The sequence below is a fragment of the Impatiens glandulifera genome, chromosome 3 (assembly GCF_907164915.1).
Source record: "Impatiens glandulifera chromosome 3, dImpGla2.1, whole genome shotgun sequence".
Classification (NCBI taxonomy): domain Eukaryota; kingdom Viridiplantae; phylum Streptophyta; class Magnoliopsida; order Ericales; family Balsaminaceae; genus Impatiens; species Impatiens glandulifera.
In genome coordinates this window covers 18,399,423-18,419,691 of record NC_061864.1, presented here as the reverse complement: position 1 = coordinate 18,419,691, position 20,269 = coordinate 18,399,423, and the positions used below count along the sequence as shown (strand labels likewise).

Here is a 20,269-nt window from a genome sequence, read left to right as displayed (position 1 = left end):
TAACTTATTTTAATTAATTTTAATATTTATATTATTTTTTTGTATTATTTTTAAGAAAGAAAAAGAAAAGTTGAAAGCCACTAAAACCAGCATGCCGGCAATGAGAAGAAATGTGTTTTATTGTTGAATATTTGAATTAGCTAGCTTTCTCATTCAAACATGAAAATGAAAACAATTAACAAAACCTTTGACTCGATCTAATTCTCCATAAATAAATAAACCCCATCTCATCTCCTTCGAAGAAGAAGAAGAAGACGATCGAACCTGCTATGGAGTTCGATTTACTCTCTCTCCTTGTCTTTCTAATTATCTCTCTCCTACTCATCGCCTTAATTAGAAATCTCCGGCGATATGATCATCCTAACTTAAAACTACCGCCGGGGAGCTTCGGATGGCCGTTCATCGGAGAAACAATCGAATTTCTCTTCGGCAAGCCAGAGAACTTCGTCGGCGAACGGATGAAAAGATACTCTCCCGACATCTTCAAGACCAAGATTCTCGGCGAGAAAACCGTCGTCATTTGTGGGCCAAACGGTCACAAGTTTCTTTTTTCCAACGAGCAAAAACTCTTCACTGCCTTCCGTCCACATCCCATGCAACGCCTCTTCCGCTCTTACCGGACCAAAGCCACCGCCGTTACCGTCGCTGCCGCCGAAGTCGAGACAAAGGTCATCCGTACTCCCGGTTTCTTCAAACCGGAAGCCCTAGTAAGGTACATATAATATAATTAATCAAGAAGAATACCATATTTAACTGAGGAGTGATAGAGGGAGATAATTTAGTGAGAGAATTTGGTGAGGGAATGACGTGACATCACCTTCATTGGTTGGAAAATGTAAAAGTAGGAGAAAGAGACAAAATAGAGAAATTATTTGATTTTTCTCGAGTTTTGCAAGTCTGTGTATAACAGTGTTAAATTTTTTTCGTAAAATATAATATCAAACAAACAAAATATACCTAATTCATTATAAAGAAAGCGGTGAAAAATTACAAATATCGATGTTATTTTTCGTTATTATTGTCATTGATGCACCCTGTTGGATATATAGTTTAGCTTTTATGGAGACATGAACAAAATATTTAAAAAATATGAGTAAATTGTACTTGAGTTAGATAAATATGATATTATTTAAAAAAAAAATTATATTCCAATTTTACTAATAAATTATTTTTACTAAAATTTTCATCACTTCTATATTTAGTACCAAAGATACTAGTATTTATTTCCTTCCAAATTCCATACTTCAAATAAACATTTTTTCCCAATTGTATTTATAAATATTCATTTTTGTCATTGAAATGCAATCATTTATTTAAAGTATTTTATTTTTTTTGGAGGAACATATTTATTAAAAGAAAATTCTCATTTTTCTAAAGATTATTTTGACTCAATTTAATCTAACTAACTCAATATTTGTTACATTAAAACGATAGATACCTACCAAAAATGGATGCCATGACTCAGCAGCTTATCGGTAGTAGCTGGTATGGCAAGAGCGAAGTTCCAGTCCATTCTCTTTCGAAAACCATCACACTCAGCCTCGCATGTCGTTTCTTTCTCGGGATTGACCATCCGGAGCGCATAGCCCGGTTAGTCGAACATTTTGACGATATTACCAATGGGATGCACTCCATCATCTCCAATTTTCCTGGCACCATCTTCTATCGTGCAACCAAAGCAGCCGAAGCCATTAGGAAGGAATTGAGGGCGGTGATAGGCGAGAAGAAGGCGGCGATAGCTAGTGGTGCTCCTGCGATGGACATACTCTCGCATATGATTATTGTCTCGGATCCGACCGGAAAGTTTATGCCCGAGGCCGAGATTGCTGATAAAATGATGGGGCTGCTTGTGGCCGGTTATAGCACAATCTCCACAACCATGACTTTCTTTATGAAATATGTTGGCCTTCATCCAACTATTTACCAAAGAGTCTACTTGGGTACGTAAAACAAAATTATAACTCTTTTTTATTAAAACAAACATCAATACAATTTCATGACAAAAAAAAAACATTAAATTATTTGAAAAAACAAGTATTTTATATCATTATTCAAATTAGATTACTTTATTAGTATATAAAGTTTTTTGTGATATAAAAAAGTTGCACATTTTTTGTAATCATGTTACTTTTATATCATTATAATTTCTTTCTGATAGAGATGTACATTTTATTTTTAATGATCTCACCTAACGTGAAAAAGAATGTTATCAAAACAGCCAGCATGGTCTATTCTATATTTCAAAGTTTGAAAGGAATCTCTGTTTTTATATGAGACAAAGTCAACTTTTCATCTTTTTCTATGATACTTTTATAATAATTCTAACATGTTTGAAATTGATTAAACGACAAAGAAAGAAAAGTATAAACAAAAATGAAGAACTAAAATTGTGTTGAATAAATTATAGAGCAAATGGAGATTTCAAATGATAAGAAGGATGGAGAATTGTTAAATTGGGATGACTTGGGCAAGATGAAATACTCATGGAATGTAATGTGCGAGGTGATGAGACTTGTTCCTCCACTACAAGGCACTTTCAGGGAAGTTCTCGTCGATTTCACCTACGCCGGTTATACAATCCCCAAAGGATGGAAGGTTTGTTATCGAAGATTAAACCAAAAAAAAATATATATGTGGTGTCTTCTTTTCGAATAATTTTGAGTTTTGTGGTCATGAATGCAGTTATATTGGACGGTGAGCACTACAAACATGAATCCGGAGTACTTCCCAAATCCAGAGAAGTTTGACCCATCGAGATTCGAAGGAGACAAGATGCAGCCGTACACATTCACCCCATTTGGAGGCGGTCCAAGGTTGTGCCCGGGGAAGGAATACGCTCGGTTAGCAGTGTTAAGTTTCGTTCATAATGTGGTGAAGAGATACAAATGGGAGGTGATGGATCCATTGGAGAAGGTGGTGGGAGATATGATGCCAACTCCTGAGAAAGGGTTGCTTGTTCATCTTCATGCTCACTAAAATTGTTATCATCTGTATTATTGTTTATACTTATATATTTTTCAATGTTCTAAGTTCAACAAGTTTAAAAAGTGTTAAAATTTGATCTATAGATGGTTCAATTTGTACTGATTAAAAGTCCAATTACTCAATTGACAATATAAGGCAAGCAAAACTTTAGAATTATTACTATCAGACAAATATAATAATGTTGAATTCAATACATGAAAGTAGAAAAATGAGCTGCCTAACTACTACATCCATCTCAGACTATCCTCCCCCATAATATTCAAAGTTAAAAAAGAGGGGAAAAGAATTTTCACAAACCTTCAATGATTCCATCTTCTTCTTCTATGATTAGTTAAACTTCTCTGTAAATGAGAGCCCTGAATTCAGGACTCATCTTCATAAGTTGAATTCATATCCTCCTCCTCTAAGAGGATACATATACCGACGACACCCCATAGCCATTGTGATGCGATTTCTGCCATATCCAAGCTGTTTGCAAGCTCTGTTGAAGATCTGTATATTTCGCTGTCCAGTTCAGTTCTTCTCTTATCTTTGTTGGGTCACTGTAAACTTCAGCATAATCCCCAGGTCGCCTTTCCAAGAATTCAACTTTGATCTTAGCTCCGGTTGCCTTCATACATGCATCAACAAACTCTCTAACCGTCCTACCTGAGACAATACAAATCACACCCCTGTTAGCAAAACCTGTTTTCGATATTATTAAGAATTCCAATTCTCCAGTAGATATCCTTCGAGTGAGAAAGGGCAAACCTTTTCCGGTTCCAACATTGTAGATTCCTACTTTCCCTGGTAAGGCTTTCTCGAGGGCTTTAACATGAGCATCAACCAGATCGTTGACATCAATATAATCCCTTATGCAAGTACCATCTCGAGTACTATAGTCCGTTCCTCTTACCTGTAACACAGTGAAACAACCAACAAATGATAAGTTCTCTAGCTGCTTATCTAAACAAATTCAAAAAATAAAAGAAAAAAGCAGTTGGAACCTTTAGCCCGGGAATGATCCCACGAGCAGCATCAAAACAAGCACCGGATATACGTCCATGCTCACGCAGTTCAGGTCTAGGAGCTTCTCCTAGTCTACCCTCTGGATCAGAGCCAATTACATTAAAGTACCTACAATTTATACGCATATATCAATTGTGTTAATCAAATCTTGTCTCTTACAATTCATAATTTTCTATATCATTTCTTTTGATGTTCTTTTGAGTTTATTTTCCTTTGTTAGACTGCTGACTGTTTGGCTGTTTTGGATTGTCATAAGTTGGTTTCTACTGTCTTTTTGTGCACTCCACAAAAAATTGGATGAATGAAACTTTCAAAAAAAATAATCAATCTCGACTTTCTTTCTCAAGATTACAAATGGAAGGACCCTATAATTGAAATAAATAGTCGGCGAAACTACCTTAGTATCATCACAGCCATATTTGAGTTCTTATGAAAATCCAGGATGATATCTTCTGCCATCTTCTTTGCTTTTCCATAGGGATTGATAGGAACCTGCATTTCAGTTCACATCCAGTCTAAAATTAGGAAATTTAAAACAAATTGTGAATCAGAAACGGTTCTTTCAACCATAGGCAATGTCTAATACTCAAATTTCCAGTGTCTCCCAGCCAGCCACACATTTATATTAAATATATTTGGATGTTGGAGGTTTCCAATTGAAGCCAATTATATAAGAACTGAAATTTAATTGTATACTTAAAGAGTATTCTTCTCACCTGGGTAGTTGATTCAGTAATTGGCATTTTATCAGGTTCACCATAAGTTGCACAAGTACTAGAATATATTAATGTCTTCACACCATGAGTTGCCATTGCCTCTAACACAACCAAAGTATTCGATGTGATGTTATGATAATACCTGTATCATTACAACAAGTCAACATTTTTCAGTTTTTTACTACGAACATAATCGATGTATGTTCTTACAGATGATCTTGGACAAACTTACTTAAGAGGATCAAGGGTGCTCTCTCCAACATAGGCAACAGCTGCAAAATGCATGACAGCATCAAATGCATTCTCGGAGAATATTTTATTCACCTGATTTTTTTTTTATTAAGGAACAGAAACAAAGATAAAAGGATTTCCTTTTTTCAAACAGATTTCAGATAATGTAAAGGAATTAAGTAAAGGATACAACTCTGGAATCCCCCAGATCTGCATAAATAAACTGAAGCCTTCCTGGTTCGGGAAATAGCCCTTGCAACACCTTAATAGCGCCTAGATTTCCTCGAGAAAGATTGTCCTGTCACACACACATCTGTTTTCCTTTAGTATACAAAATTATATAATAAATTAAATGAAGCTTAAGGAAATACCACTATTGTGACACGATGTGAGTCCATAAGAAGCCTTAAAGCTGCATGTGAACCGATGTAACCAGCTCCTCCTGTTACAAGCACGTGAGTAACCCCCTGTTCATGACGTGAGAACTGGAGAAGAAAGGATAGTTAGAAACAAATGGAAGGCATAGAACTCTATAATGATCATTACAAAAACAATCAAGATTCCAAAAGGGTCTTTCCTCACATCAACCATCTAATATATGGAAATTACAAACTTACTTGACTTGGGGTGTTGAAATTTGGTGATTGTTTCAGCAAGAGAATGCATATTGCAGTTAGGACAGCCACCAATAAGAGTTTGCCTACATAGTTGTTCTTCTTTTTTGGATCTGCATAATCCATACCTGCACAAACAGCCAGAAGATAAAATACCCAGATTTTGAAAATGAGAGAAAATCACAGAAATTCAAAGATCAGCTTATTACCTCCTAAGGACATGGATCTTGTGTACCTTGGCTGACTTCTTGACCTGCCTAGGTTTATCATGTCTAGTGACAAAGGACTGTTGTTATCTTCCAGTTCTTAATCTCTGTAAGTTAGCACAATCTTCTTCTCTGTTGTTATAAAAATTGAAAATTGGATGTAATTAAATTAGATTGATCGATCCTGCAACTGAAACTAATTTATTGCTTGCAGGAAAAAGTAACTTCCCAAGTTTAAATTCAGTAACATTGTGAGCATAATAATACATATTCGTAGAAACTGATCTTACAGATGCAAAATTGAATTCTTCTTAACAATCTCTTAAAAGGGTCGTCGAATCAATCACACACTGACTGACCCTCTTAGAGATTGAAGCCAATAAATCCATTATTAATACGCATAGAAAGCTTCAGATTAAGAAATAAACGGAAACCATCGTTCCTTTTTCGGAAAACAGGTAACTCACATACATATATGATACAAAATTGAATGGAATTGATTCGACGACAATGAGATCTGTGAAATAGCAGTTTTTAAATAAAGTAGAAACGGGAAGAAGAAGAAGAAGAGTTCCATTGATTCAACAGAAACAGGTAGGAAAGAGAAACTACTTACAGAGAAAAAGGGGCTGAATGCAGAGGAGGAACGATGGACCAAAGAACCTTGTTTTATGGTATTCAAAGAGAAAGAGAGAGAAAGAGTATTCTTTCTTTAAATAATATATTGAGCGGAAATTTCTCTGTTACTATTTGTCACAATGTGAAACGGAAAGAAGAAGAAGAAAATACAGAGAAACAGTCGCCTATTTTCAAAAAAACATAATATATATTTTTAATTATTTGATTTCAGTTATATAAAAGATTTTTATTAAAAATATATACATTGTTAAAATATTATTTTAATATTTTAATTAATAAATATAAATATTTAAAAATAAATAACATGTCATAAAGAGATTTTAATCAATTAAAAAATTCAAACATCATCATGAGTTTGTTTGATATATTTTTTTTTTATTCAAAATTTAATATTTTTTTTATTTTACTTTATCTACTAAAAATATTAAAATATCTGTATTTAATATTTTTTCTTGTTTTTCTATTTAAGTATATTGATGATAAAAAAAAATATTCTTTTTATAAATTAAATCAAACAAATATTTTAATCAAAATACAGGATAAAACTAAAAAAAATCAAGATCAAAACAAATTTTTAAGGTTTTATACTATATAGAGATTTTAACAATATCTACATAATTTATATATACCATTACACTTAGTATTAGCATAATATTACCATTGTTCTAATAAAAGTAGTTTTTTTTTTATTCAAATTGAAAAGGGAGAATGTGAATGAGAAAAAATATTTTTTTTCTACTTTTGGTTTTGCATTTTTATTTTTCAACTAATAACATGATAATACGTGGTTGACCGCCCAAGTTTATTATTATTATTATTATTATTATTATTATTATTATTATTATTATTATTATTATTATTATTATTATTATTATTATTATTATTATTATTATTATTCGGTGGTTTAAAATATTTAAATAAGTTAACCCAACTCATTCAAACATATCTATATTATTATTTGTTATTTTATTGTTATATATTAATACATCATAAACAATTTTATCAAAAATATTATGACTCATTCAAAATTATCCTTCAATTATTATTTTATTAGGCATTTCTTCTTATATAAAATAAAATCAAACACTAATAATAAAATAAGAGTTATTTAAAATAAATATTCTCTATTTGTATAAAAAAAATCTAGATAAAAAATAATCTAACAAAGTTTATATTTTAAAACTTTTGTACTTAAGTTACTGTTAAATTAATTAATATCATTGATAATGATATTATTATTTTTATTTTATGGAATGAGATGAAAAGGTTAATAAGTAAATTTGAAGATATTCTCTTGATAAAATAATATAAAATCTTTTATGAAAAATAATACTCCATCAGCAATCACAATTCATATGATTTTTGGATTGGGAAATTTGGAAGGTATTAATGATTTAAATTATTGTTAGTATTTTAATTAATAAATTAATTTACTATATATTATTTAAAAATTAATTAAATACTTTTTACCTAATCAATCCTAAAACTGTTTGATAAAATATATTTTAAATATTGTTAAATAATTCATTAGCATCTACCATCAATAACATTAGATATAAAAAAATATACTCTTTTACAATATATAATTAAAATATAATTTATCTCATTTATAAATTAATAATACAGTTTGAGAAATTTTGATTTAATAAAATATAATATCTAACTAGATAATTAAAGTAATGTAAGAGTTTTTTTTTATTTTGACTGAAAAATGTTTTAATTTAAAGTGAATATTTTATAATTAGTTTTTTTAATTTTTATTAAATATATATTTATAAAAAAATATATGTCATTATAAAAAACTGAATTCAATTAATATTGTTAATTGCTACTTCCTCTCCACTCCTTGTGGTTTTGCGTGTAGAATATTTAATTTATTTGGACCCCACTCAGAATAAAAAATTATTAATTAATTGTAACTTGTGGACAAACAAACCCTTAAATTCTTTGAATTATTAACTGATTCTTTTATTATCAAATCTTAATAAAGAAGTACAGTTGATTTTATTAATAATTTTTAACTTTTTTTTTCCTTGAAAGATAACACCATAAATCCTATTTTATTTTCAATGGAATTTGAGAAAAGAAATAGAAGGTAAATTTTCAATGGAATTTGAGAAAATAAATAGAAGGTAAAATTTGATTGATTAAAAAAATAAAATAATTTATTTTTTTTATATTTTTTTTTACAAAGAATAAAGTGATATCATTTTTAATCTTTAATTTTCTGTCTTAAGCCCTCTCTATCTTTTTTTTAAGTAAAACTTTATTAAAGAAGGACAGTGAAAGAAAGAATTATATAAAAAAAAATTATTATCATTTATAATTATTTGATAATTTATTAAATAATTTTTATCATAATTTAAATAATATTTTATATCAAATAATGTAAAATTTATATAATAATTTGAATATAATTAATAAAAACAATTTATATACTAAATAAGTAAAAAATGTCATATTTAATATGAACCAAAATATAGAAAACAAATTTATTCATATCCCAAAATAATAAAATAGAACGAAAAAAAAATTGTCAAATGTAAATTTTAAGGATTTAACATAACATTTAATACTTTAACTCAAATTAAAATTTGAAATGATAACTCATTATATTTATTCTCTTATAACTATTCTTGTCTTTTATATTTAAAATAACTATTAATAAAATATAAAATAAAGTATTCATAAACATTAAATAATTACACTAAAATGCTAGTTTGTGAGAGGAAAGTAAGATGCCACTTTGTGATCCACATTTCTTTAAATAATTATGATGTTAAAAGGATCAAAGTACATTTAACTTTAAAATATATATGCTATTTACTTTTAATTATTCAATTATTTTATGTAGACATCATGTTAATTTTCCTTCTTAAAGTGTCAAGATCATCGTCTTGGTTAAATAGTTAGTGTGTTTGCAGGCTTTGTACTTAATCCGTTGTTCCATTTTTAATTTAAAAAAAATTAATGTTAATTTTCTATAATAATCACAGTTTCTATTATTGATAATCAAACAAATATAATTTTTAGCAAATATAATTCAATAAATATCGTTTCAATAAAAACAAAATATTGCTAGTAATTATATACTTCTTTTTTTTTAACTATAATATTTCTTTATTTGCTCCATTTGATCACTAATATATTAGTTGTATTAAATGCCCATATTTTGTTCCCAATTTTATTTGCTCCATTTGGAAGCTTGTATGTTAATAATGATTCTACTATCAAGGTTTCTTAAAAAATAATTAAGAAATTGAAAAGAAAAAAAAGAAGATGGTATCATGTTCATCTTATCATTAAAACTTGATTATTTGAAAAATAATCCATATAACTCACATTAAATAATGATGCTTAAGTTAAGTGTATAATCCTTATATTAATAAATCTCTTAATGTGACTCAAATATAGAGACTTCTAATTAAAAAAAATAAAAGGTTTAAAAATATATATATATAACTGCATTAATATCAATTTATTGGTCAATTTAAGAATGGTCCAAGTTACAATAGCCCATGTTTGACTATGGCTATGATGCTATTTTTTATACTTATATGTTTATTTATTTTGTAAATATATGAGTGGGGAAATAAGTTTTCAATTTTAAAATAATAATTATAATTGATATTGAGCAGATATTTATATAATAAATATTTTTTAGAATTAAAATTATTTCACAAAGTTAATATGTTACTATATAATACAAATAATTTAATTTAAGTGTAACTCTTTAATTAATGTGTGTTCAATGATAATTGAACTTATACTTATTACTAAGGGTCTGTTTAATAATTATAAAATTGAAATTGGGAATCTAATTTAAATTATTAGGTTTTGTAGACCAATTTAAGATTAATAATTAAAATTGGATTCAATCAATTTTGTTTTTATATTTTTCAATTCTACTATATTTCTCTTGAAATTATAATTTTTAATATTTATTTTTTCTATACTTTGCAAACAAAAATATTTTATTATTTTATCAATAATTTACAACTGATAATTTTCTTTTTTTGAATTTAGAAATTAAAATTTTAAATCAATATATATTTTTTAAATTTAATAACTTAACATTTCAAACAAATATATTAAAAAGTTAACATTTAAAACGATTTTTTTTACAAATTTAATTTAAGAAGTTAACATTTATTTATTCAAAATGATGTTTTTTTTTTAATTTAGTAATTTAAAATGTCGAATAGATATTAATTTTTTCTTAATATAAATCGGTTTCTAGACAAAAATTATTGATACTTGAACTATCATAATAGTATTGTATCAAATAAATATCTTAATAATATAGATAATATATATTTAAATTATTTTATTATATATATTTTTAAACATTATAATTAAAATTGAATTATAATTCATTTTTTCTAACATATAAATTAAAAAAATATAAATTAAAATGTAATTCAATATCAATACTCGTAAAATTGTAATTAAAAATTTAATGTCATTTCTAATTTTAATATATGCATCCAAACATAACCTAAGTGTTCATTTGATCTAAATTATCAATTAAAATATTTAAGTATATTTACTTTATTTTTTTAAAATATAAAAAATATTATAATAATTCAACTAATTAAAAACTTTAAAGTTCATTTTTTTTCTTCAGTTAATTACAAGTTTTTGAAAAACCGTTATAAATTCCCCAAATAATCAGATGAACCAAGTTCTAAGTGTCTAATTTCATATAAAGTCAAGATCAAACAGACCTACGACCATTTAAAAAGTAACAAATAAAATAAAACAAAGCTGGCTAAACCATGATTAGCAGATGGTTCGGATCAATTATAAACGACCAATTTATATTAAGCTGCAGGGCATGGAAGAATATGCCAGTTCATACAAAAATAGTTGACCATAAGTATATATTAGTTAAATAATCATGTTCGATATATAATTTTTAGTTATTTGAAAAAAATAAGTAATTGGTAAACATAAAATGAAATTTTATTATTTTAGTTAATAATTTAAATATATGATTTAGGAACGGAGGTAGTAAGAGTGATAGTTATTTAAGATAAATCTAATTTGATAGGTTTCAAATTTTAATAGAGAAGTTTTGTTAGATAAATTATTATATTTTATTTAAGATAAATCTAATTTGATAGGTTTCAAATTTTAATAGAGAATTTTTGTTAGAGAAATTATTATATTTTATTTCAAATTTTAATAGAGAAGTTCTTTATCCATTTTTATTTAAATACATTCTTAAACATTTATTGTCTTCTATTAATGTGTGTCGAGAAATTGCTTCATTCTCGTATCGATCTATCTCTTGTTTCGGTTCCTATACTCATTTTGATGTCGTGTTTTCAAATAATTTGATGGACTTGTGAGTAATTTTTATTATTTTTTGTGCTATTCAATGTTATATGATTTTTCTCTTTCGATCCGTGTTAGTTGGAAAGTTGAAAATTTCTACTTTCTTTCAAAAAAAAATATTTGAGATATTATAATTCGGTAATTGTAGGATCAAGTTATACTAATCGTTATATGGCAATCATATTGAATGGGCGACAAATTCAAATCTCAAACTATGTAATTGTTTTGTCTAATGGTTCTCATGGAAGTGGATAAATTCAAGAATAACTATGACCAATAATTTTAAACATATAATGAACGTGAATAAGTTGATATGTTCAAACATTTGTCAATAAACAAAATCAAACGTATTTGAACGTATAATGGTGAAACTAGATAAACATAAACTAAAACGGTTAAATAATCAAATACATGTGAAGTTATGCTTCAAATAACTAAATAATATCAAATATTTGTAATTAAAAACTAATTAATATTTCATATTTATATATGAAATGATTCATTAACATGTTTAAATTAATAAAGTATATATGAATCATAAGAGGATAAATAAAGAAGTCAAATAATTCTGAGTGGGTGACAGTCAAGAAGTTGGATGCATATTGACAGCCTCCCATGTGGACTCGTGACTTCTTTTCTTTTGTTTTATATAGTGTTATTTGAAAATATTTAAGTTATTTGTTTGTAAATATTTTTTAATAATTTAATGGTTATTTTAGGTTTCAACTTATACAATTTTTATAATTGTGTGCTCGAAAACTTTAAAACTTGTGATAAAATATTGGAACCTGTACTTATTTTTAATTTTGTGACATTCGTTATAACAGATGCACTTCCTGTTAGTTTAATTATGATTGGGAGATGAATTCAGCTACAAATTCATGAGAAGAAGAAGACTAATAATGTAGATAATATATATAATTAAATATTAAGTTGTAATTTTATATTAAAATTTAATGAGAATTATAAATAGATCTATGATTTATATTAAAATTTAATGAGAATTATAAATAGATCTATGAACAATTTAAAATAATCAAATATTATAACTAAACTATTAGAGAAATGCTTCAATATGGTTAAAAACAATAAAATTTCAAACCTTTTATTAATGATTTTTAAATTGGGTTATCTAACCTGTTATTAGTAAAATAATGATTAATGAATTTTGAGGCACGAAAATTTTTTCTTGATGAAAAAAAGGTATTGTGAATATATAATGATAAAATAAAAAATATATAGTATTTTAATATTTTGGGTAATGAATTAGGTGATATAATAATGAAATGATATAATATTTTTGAGTTATAGTTATTTGAATAACTTAATCGAATAAAGGCACGAAACCCTATGTTATAAAATTGTTTGAATTTTAAATAAAATTAAGAATTGTTTATTATGAAAATATATCATTTGAATTAAATAATGTTTTAATATTAATATTTTAAAATTACAATATATACTAAAATATAAGTAAATAATATTTTAATATTTGAATGATTTAGTGATAAAAATTTGATAGTTGATAAATTAAAAATTGAGAGCTTAAATATTAAGAAAAAGTATATTTAAGGACTTTAATCAAAACTAAAAATAGTTGAAGAGGTAATTTATAATTTTTTCATTGTAATTTTGTAACATCTAATTCAATAGCCGTCTTCTTAATCTATTTGAGGAGTACTAATTTGACTTCATACTTGTACGGAAAAGTTTGAGATCATAAAATATATGACTTTTAATATTGTGGAAATTAGGATCCATATTTATTACCTATATAATGAGATCATAAAATATATGACTTTTAATATTGTGGAAATTAGGATCCATATTTATTACCTATATAAAGAGTTGCTACTTCATATAATATTTTAAAAATAAAAATAAAAAACTACATAAACACTCTCTACTGTAATAGAATGTAATATATTTATCTTCTCAACTAGATTAGAATAGCGACAATAAAATATGAATATAACTTATCTTTTTTATAGCTTCTAGGTTCGAGTCTGGCAGGCGATAAGTAATACTTGTTTTGCGGGTTATATATTTAATCCTTGTGCCCACAACTTTTTTTATATAAATATTTGACATAGAATAAAATTAAGATATTCATTCTCATATAATATATCGAAATTCTACAAATTGCATTATATTCCAAATATTAACCATTTAGAAGTTTTTTTTTTTTTGATAGAGCTCTGAAAAGACAAATCAACTTATAACTTTAAATTAGGGTTGAATTTTTTGGATTTGAAATTATGACTACATCTAGTATGTTAATTATTTTATGAATCAATTCAAAGTATTTTCTTATTAAGTGGATTTGTATTGACTTTTCTTATTATGACATTTGTATTTTTGTTAAGCAACTGTTTTCTAATAAAACCATACATAATAAGTTGGAATAAAAATAAAAATAAAAATAAAATATTATTTTCCCTTCACAAGCCTAACAATGCCAAATTGGATGATGGCGGACTCCATTACTTTGGATCATTCTCTTTTTTACGGTTTATCCCAATTTAGCATTATAATTTTCTTTGTTTGAAATAGGCTTAAATGTTCTATTTTGGTTTTTTTGTTTGTTTGTTTTACCGTATAAAATTTAAGAATTTTAATTATTACGACATTGCTTGTTGTTTCATGTTATTTATACTGCAATCAATTAAATGTTGTAACTTTATGTTTTATCGTTGTAAGTCGTTCTAGTTTTTTAGATTAAAATATAAAACAAAATAATAAATTTACACTTAGACTTAAGATTTAAATATCTAATTAAGTAAGACAGTTAAATTTTGCACCTAACACAAATAAATTCAATGAATTTTGAAAAATCAAAACCTAATTCCTTGTCTTATTCAAATTTTCAATACTTTTAAATAGCCACAGGCCCACACTAATAAACTTATAATTTTAATAAAGGAATGTTTAAGGGGGTTTTATTATTCTTACTTACCAGAAATTGTAAAACCTTATCTAATCTAAAGTCTTGTTTGATTAGTCCATTTTGGAATGTACCTAATGATTGTTATCTTTGTTGAATACTGAGTTAGATTCATCTTATTTAGATGTAACAATCAAATTATATTTAGTTGAAAAAAATAAGTATAGCTTAGAGTCTTAGATCACTATATTACTTAAATATTTAAAAATTCATTAATCAGAAAGAAAGTCCATAAACATTGAATATGATTAAAAATTCGAGATATAATCACTAATAAAATCGAAATTGAATTTGTCCTAGATTTTTTTTATTGAACCATCCTAAATTTTGCCAACGTTTGACAAACAGAGCTCATTGAAAACGGGTCACCTATTTGATTGGGCCTAGTAGTGAGCCCGCTATATATGGCTTAGGGTTTGGTTTATTTGAAAGAAAAAATTTGATCTTTCAAGAAAATAAAAAATTCAAATAATCTAACTATTTTTTAATATCCCTTAAAAATTATATAATCAAATTATCAATAAAACACTCAAATAACTTTTATTATAAATATATATATATATATATATATTATATTAAAGGAGAGATATATTATGAAGAACATTTTAGAATTAGTTTAACATTTGAAATTTTGAATAACCATAATTGTTATATATAAGTTACACAAATTCAAGTTATAATCATACGATAATCAGAAATATGCAACAAAATTATACACAAATGATTTGTGAGTATTATTGACATAAAAAAATGAAACAAGAACTTAGAGAGCTTGTTTGATATTTGTTATTTGGTAAGTACAAAAAAAAATCAAATAAACAAAGAATTCTTAAGATTTAGTATATATTCATATATCCAATTAAATTTAGTGGGATTTTTTATTTACGTTTTCTTTATAATTATGTTTTTGATGAAAATTGATCTCGTAACCTTTTAAGTCGATTATTTTTATTTAAGTTTTTAATTACTTAAATTAGTATAATTGTTTTTATTTAAATTTTATAATAATAAAATAAATGCAGTTTTGTATTTTGATTAATAAATTAAATAATTTGATAGTTAAAAATATATATAATGAGATTGTTCAATTTTAAATAAAATTTCAAAATGCCCAAAATCAAATTAGTTTTACATAAAATCATATTTTTCAAAAATAAAACAAAAGTCTATAATTATTTCTACTTATTTTTATTTTACTTAAATAATTCATTTTTAATAACTAAAATCAAATAAAATTATTTTAAAACAACTATAATATTTAATAAACGATCAATCCCTAAAATATAAAAAACAAATAAATAAAAAATCATGTAATTCAAAATAACTTACCTCAAATACTATTATTTATAAGAAAGCAATTGGAGCTTGTTTGATTTTTAATTAATTAAATTTTATCCAAATAAACTCATCATTCAAATTATTAAATATTAAATACACACAAAATAATTTTAAATAATTCATTTTTTCATATATTTTTCTACACAATAACTCGACTTTCTTTCTAATAACCCCATATCAAACAAACTACAAGTTTATCAAATAATCCAAAATTAACGTGAAAAATCTTATCAGTAACTATTATAATAATAATTCTTTTGATAAGAATTAACTAGAAGTAAAAAATATTAAAGAATAGATGGTGACAGAGAAATTGATAAAATGTGACCTAATTTTTTTCTTGATCTTGTTCTAGATTGACAAGATGTGACCTAATTTCTTTCTCATACAGTCATAAATCAATCAAATTTTTGACCTAACCCATTTATGATTTTAAATTAAAAGTACCCACTAACTACCCGAAAGCCTCGAGGCCTTGTTTGATTTGGTTAAATTTAAATAACTCAATCACATCTTTATTTGGTTTTAATATATTTCTTGTTAAAATTTGAATGAAATAATAAAAAGAGTCTAAGCCATGTATGGTGTTATAGACTGTATAATACAGATAAAGTTTTATTTACTGTATAACACATATAAATTTAGTTATTTTTGTGATGTGGGATTAATAGAGAACTGAAGATATAATTAGACAATAAAGAATTTTAACTAAACTTTGTTACATGTTAGATTTAATGAATAAAAAAAAATAGAATTGATAACTATTGGATATACAAGATGTTACAACTTACAAGCCGGTCATCTTCTAAACTTAATTATTTTAAAACAATCTTTTTAGTATGTTATTTGGATTTTAGCTATTATATTATTAGACCTTTGGAGGCACTAAACGCCACAAGGATTAAGGTATCATATGTGATTTCTTATGTTAATTTTTTTCTTATAAAACCAATCCAACACGTAACACGTTAATGATGTGGATCTGAATAGATATACGAAGGTTTATATATCAAATAAGTTATAACTGATAAGCAAATGATTTTTATTTTATATTTTATAAAGACGGTTAATATTTTATTTGAATTTTTTTAATAATAAACGTCCCATCATGATACTGTGCTCATTACGTCACGACATTCTTGCATGCCTTCAAATGTGCGATTCTACATACATGCTAGCTGTTTCCATTTGTTTGATCTTACTTTTTAGTATCTTTTGACATTACGAATATCAAATATAACATTTATGAAATTTATATGTTTGTTATATAAAATCGGATTTAGATTAGGCTACAAATATATATATATTTTTAATTTAATTCATCATATATTTATTTAATTCTCAAATTGTAATAAAATAATTATAACTTGTTTCAATCTTAATTTTTTCAAAATTATTTAGGCTAACCAAAAGTATTTCCAAACCCACAAAGAGTTAAACACATAATAACTGTAAACACACCATTTAATAAGACTGACAGACTCGAACCCAAGACTTCTAAAAAAGGTTGGAGATATCGAGCTCTTGTTGTCGCTAAACTAGAACAGGAGATACAGTCACCCCAACTAATTATATTGGAATATATGCTAACTCATATTTAAAATCAAATAATATTACAAAACTAAATTAGAAGAGAATTAATATTTCCTAAACAATATCTCACATTTTACAACAAAATTATTATTATAAATATATATTTTGATAAAAACGAGGTATTCTAATCTCATGTTTTTGTCAAATAATATTTAGATAAAATGATAAAATAAAAAATATTTGTAGCATTTAAAATTATTTTTTTATCATTTTATCTAAATCATTTAAATAAACCGCCTTCCACTTAAAACATAATTTTCCATTTAAATGTATTATTTGGATTCACTTTATTTTGTAATAAATCACATTATTAAAACTGCATATATTTAATTAAAATATTTGATAAAAAAAATTAAGAATAAATTACAAAATTCCGCGTTTCTAAATATTTCAATGATTATACACGAAACACGGATACTTGTATAAATTATAAGTTTTATAATTATATATTATATAATAAATAAAAATAAAATAAAAATAAAAACCGCCGATAAGATGTTTCCATTTCTCTCTCTCTCTCCTTATTCACACACTTGCTATAAATATGGCGTCATTTGCGCTTCCTAAACAAAATCTATTTCTACGGCGTCCTTTGCGTTTGCGTTTGCGTTTTCTCTCTCCAACCAATACTTTCATTTATACCATAATAACTATGTCGGCTGCATCTGCCGCTGCCGCCGCCTCTTCCGCCGCCCTAGCTAATCGCAGACGACAAAACAACAACTCATGTAATCGCAGCAACGCCAATTCCTCTCTTACGTCTCTAACCGCCATGATCATCGGCACCAACTTCCAACCTCCACTAATTCAAGCCACATTCGGTCGTTACGAATCACAGAAACGCGACGATTGGAACATGTTCATCCAATTTCTCCGCACCCACAGTCCTCCGCTCCTTCTAAGCCGCTGCAGCGGCAATCACGTTGTCGAATTTCTCCTTTACCTCGACCAATTCGGAAAGACAAAGGTTCATTGCGAGAGTTGTCGCTTCTTTGGAGAACCTCAACCTTCTTCTTTGCTCTGTTCTTGCCCCTGTCCTCTCCGCCAGGGTTGGGGCCGCCTTGACGCCATAGTGGGTCGTCTTCGTGTTGCCTTTGAGGAAAACGGAGGCTCGCCGGAGATGAATCTGTTCAGATCCTTAGCGGTTAAGCTTTATCTTCGTGAAGTTAGGGATGAACAGGCCAAAAGCAGGGGAGTGATTACTTACTAGAAGAAGGAAGAAGAAGATACATAGTCTGTCTAATCTCGTGGATTTATTCGCCGGCGGAATTGGATCGTCTGATCATGAAAGTGACGATCTTTCTAACTAAATCGCCGGTGAAGAAAACTTTGCGTTTCAGCGACGGCGTCCGAGAAAGCAAGTGTGGGAAGAAGAAATATGGGGTTTCTGATTAATAATAATCTTTAAATAATTTAACAAGTTGGATTAAACTTATTTAAAGATTTTTATTTGTTTTTAAATATTATTATTGTGGATTTATAATGTGGGGGAGATATAAAATGTAGTGGTGTATATTAAGTTTTAAAAAGTGTAAAAGTATATGCATTTACTTTTGTGCTAGCTAATTGGAATTGCTAATTAATATGTGTGTTTGATATTTAATTGCTTCAAAATACTTTCTTTTTTATTTATTTGTTTAAAGCTGATTTAATTTATTTATACGGGATTATTTATTTTAAAGTAAGGAAGAATAAAGTATGTCTAATTGATTCTTTTCAAAATTCCTTTTAAGATTAAAAGAAAAGAAAAAGAAAAGTAGGTCTAATTGATTCTTTTCAAACGTTCCTTCAAAAAATAAAATAAAAGGCAAAGTATGTCTAGATTAGTTATAAATACATTGTAGTTTTATCATTTATGTTGAAATAAAAAATGAAGTAGTAATAATACAAACACTATAAGATTTGTGTTCCATTAAGTTTATTATTAATAAAATAAAATAAAATAATAATATATACATAAGACTAAAGAGAGGTGATTGAGATTAATTGAGTTTTTGCAATAAATTTAAATTTATCATAATTTATATTATAATAAGATTCTTATATTTTGCTGTATGTGATACTTTTGTTTATATATATATATATATATATATATAGTAATTCATATTTTACAAAGTAAACTAATTTTAATTATTTTAGTTATTAATTAAAGAAAATTAATTAAAAAATATTATTTAATTACTATATTTTAAATATGAATTAAATTGATTTAGTTAGTTAAAATGTTTTTATTTATCAAACTTAAAAATTCTATCAAGTCATTTAAAACCTAGAGTTTATTCTAGAAAATATAGTTATATATGATTTTTATATATAAATAAATAATTGAGACTAAAAAAGTTATAATTATAAAATTAATTTATTTATTTGAATAACTAATATTTTTGTGAAATATGTAAATATAAATTTAAAAAATGTAAAAGTTTTACCTGAAATCAAAATGATTAAATTTCTAAAAATAGTCAAATCATGATATTTTTAAAAATTATTAAGATGTTTTAACTATATTTAATTTTTCAATATGAATTGAGTCTACATATGATTTGAATGTTTTTATTAATACATAAATATGAAAAATGGGTGTCTCACATTGTTTTATTGCCAAGCTGTCATTTATATTTAAAATTGACCAAAGAAATAAATAAAAAAAAGATT

At 26.1% G+C, this 20,269-nt stretch overlaps 3 protein-coding genes across 4 annotated transcripts; 2 read left to right on the top strand and 1 right to left on the bottom strand.

Moving 5' to 3' along the window:
* Positions 1 to 256: 256 nt before the first annotated feature.
* On the top strand, positions 257 to 3,057 carry LOC124930923 (beta-amyrin 28-monooxygenase-like). Its single transcript, XM_047471299.1, has 4 exons — positions 257 to 712; positions 1,435 to 1,940; positions 2,408 to 2,595; positions 2,683 to 3,057. The coding sequence occupies exons 1-4, from the start codon at positions 270 to 272 to the stop codon at positions 2,974 to 2,976; spliced, it is 1,431 nt and encodes a 476-aa protein (XP_047327255.1). The 5' UTR covers positions 257 to 269; the 3' UTR covers positions 2,977 to 3,057.
* Positions 3,058 to 3,135: 78 nt separating this feature from the next.
* Positions 3,136 to 6,462, bottom strand: LOC124930922 (UDP-arabinose 4-epimerase 1-like). 2 transcript variants are annotated; one of them, XM_047471297.1, is made up of 11 exons: positions 6,377 to 6,462; positions 5,764 to 5,892; positions 5,558 to 5,682; positions 5,312 to 5,425; positions 5,131 to 5,238; positions 4,942 to 5,033; positions 4,710 to 4,851; positions 4,391 to 4,485; positions 3,972 to 4,101; positions 3,736 to 3,880; positions 3,136 to 3,633 (listed from the first exon to the last, which is right to left on the bottom strand). In XM_047471297.1, the coding sequence occupies exons 2-11, from the start codon at positions 5,822 to 5,824 to the stop codon at positions 3,389 to 3,391; spliced, it is 1,257 nt and encodes a 418-aa protein (XP_047327253.1). In that variant the 5' UTR covers positions 5,825 to 5,892; positions 6,377 to 6,462; the 3' UTR covers positions 3,136 to 3,388. The 2 variants fall into 2 exon arrangements, with proteins under 2 accessions (XP_047327253.1, XP_047327254.1); XM_047471298.1 differs by lacking the exons at positions 5,558 to 5,682; positions 5,764 to 5,892; positions 6,377 to 6,462 and having other exon boundaries at positions 5,131 to 5,253.
* An 11,734-nt stretch (positions 6,463 to 18,196) lies between these two features.
* On the top strand, positions 18,197 to 19,195 carry LOC124931894 (protein G1-like7). The gene has a single exon (XM_047472472.1). The coding sequence runs from the start codon at positions 18,267 to 18,269 to the stop codon at positions 18,822 to 18,824; it is 558 nt and encodes a 185-aa protein (XP_047328428.1). The 5' UTR covers positions 18,197 to 18,266; the 3' UTR covers positions 18,825 to 19,195.
* Positions 19,196 to 20,269: the final 1,074 nt, after the last annotated feature.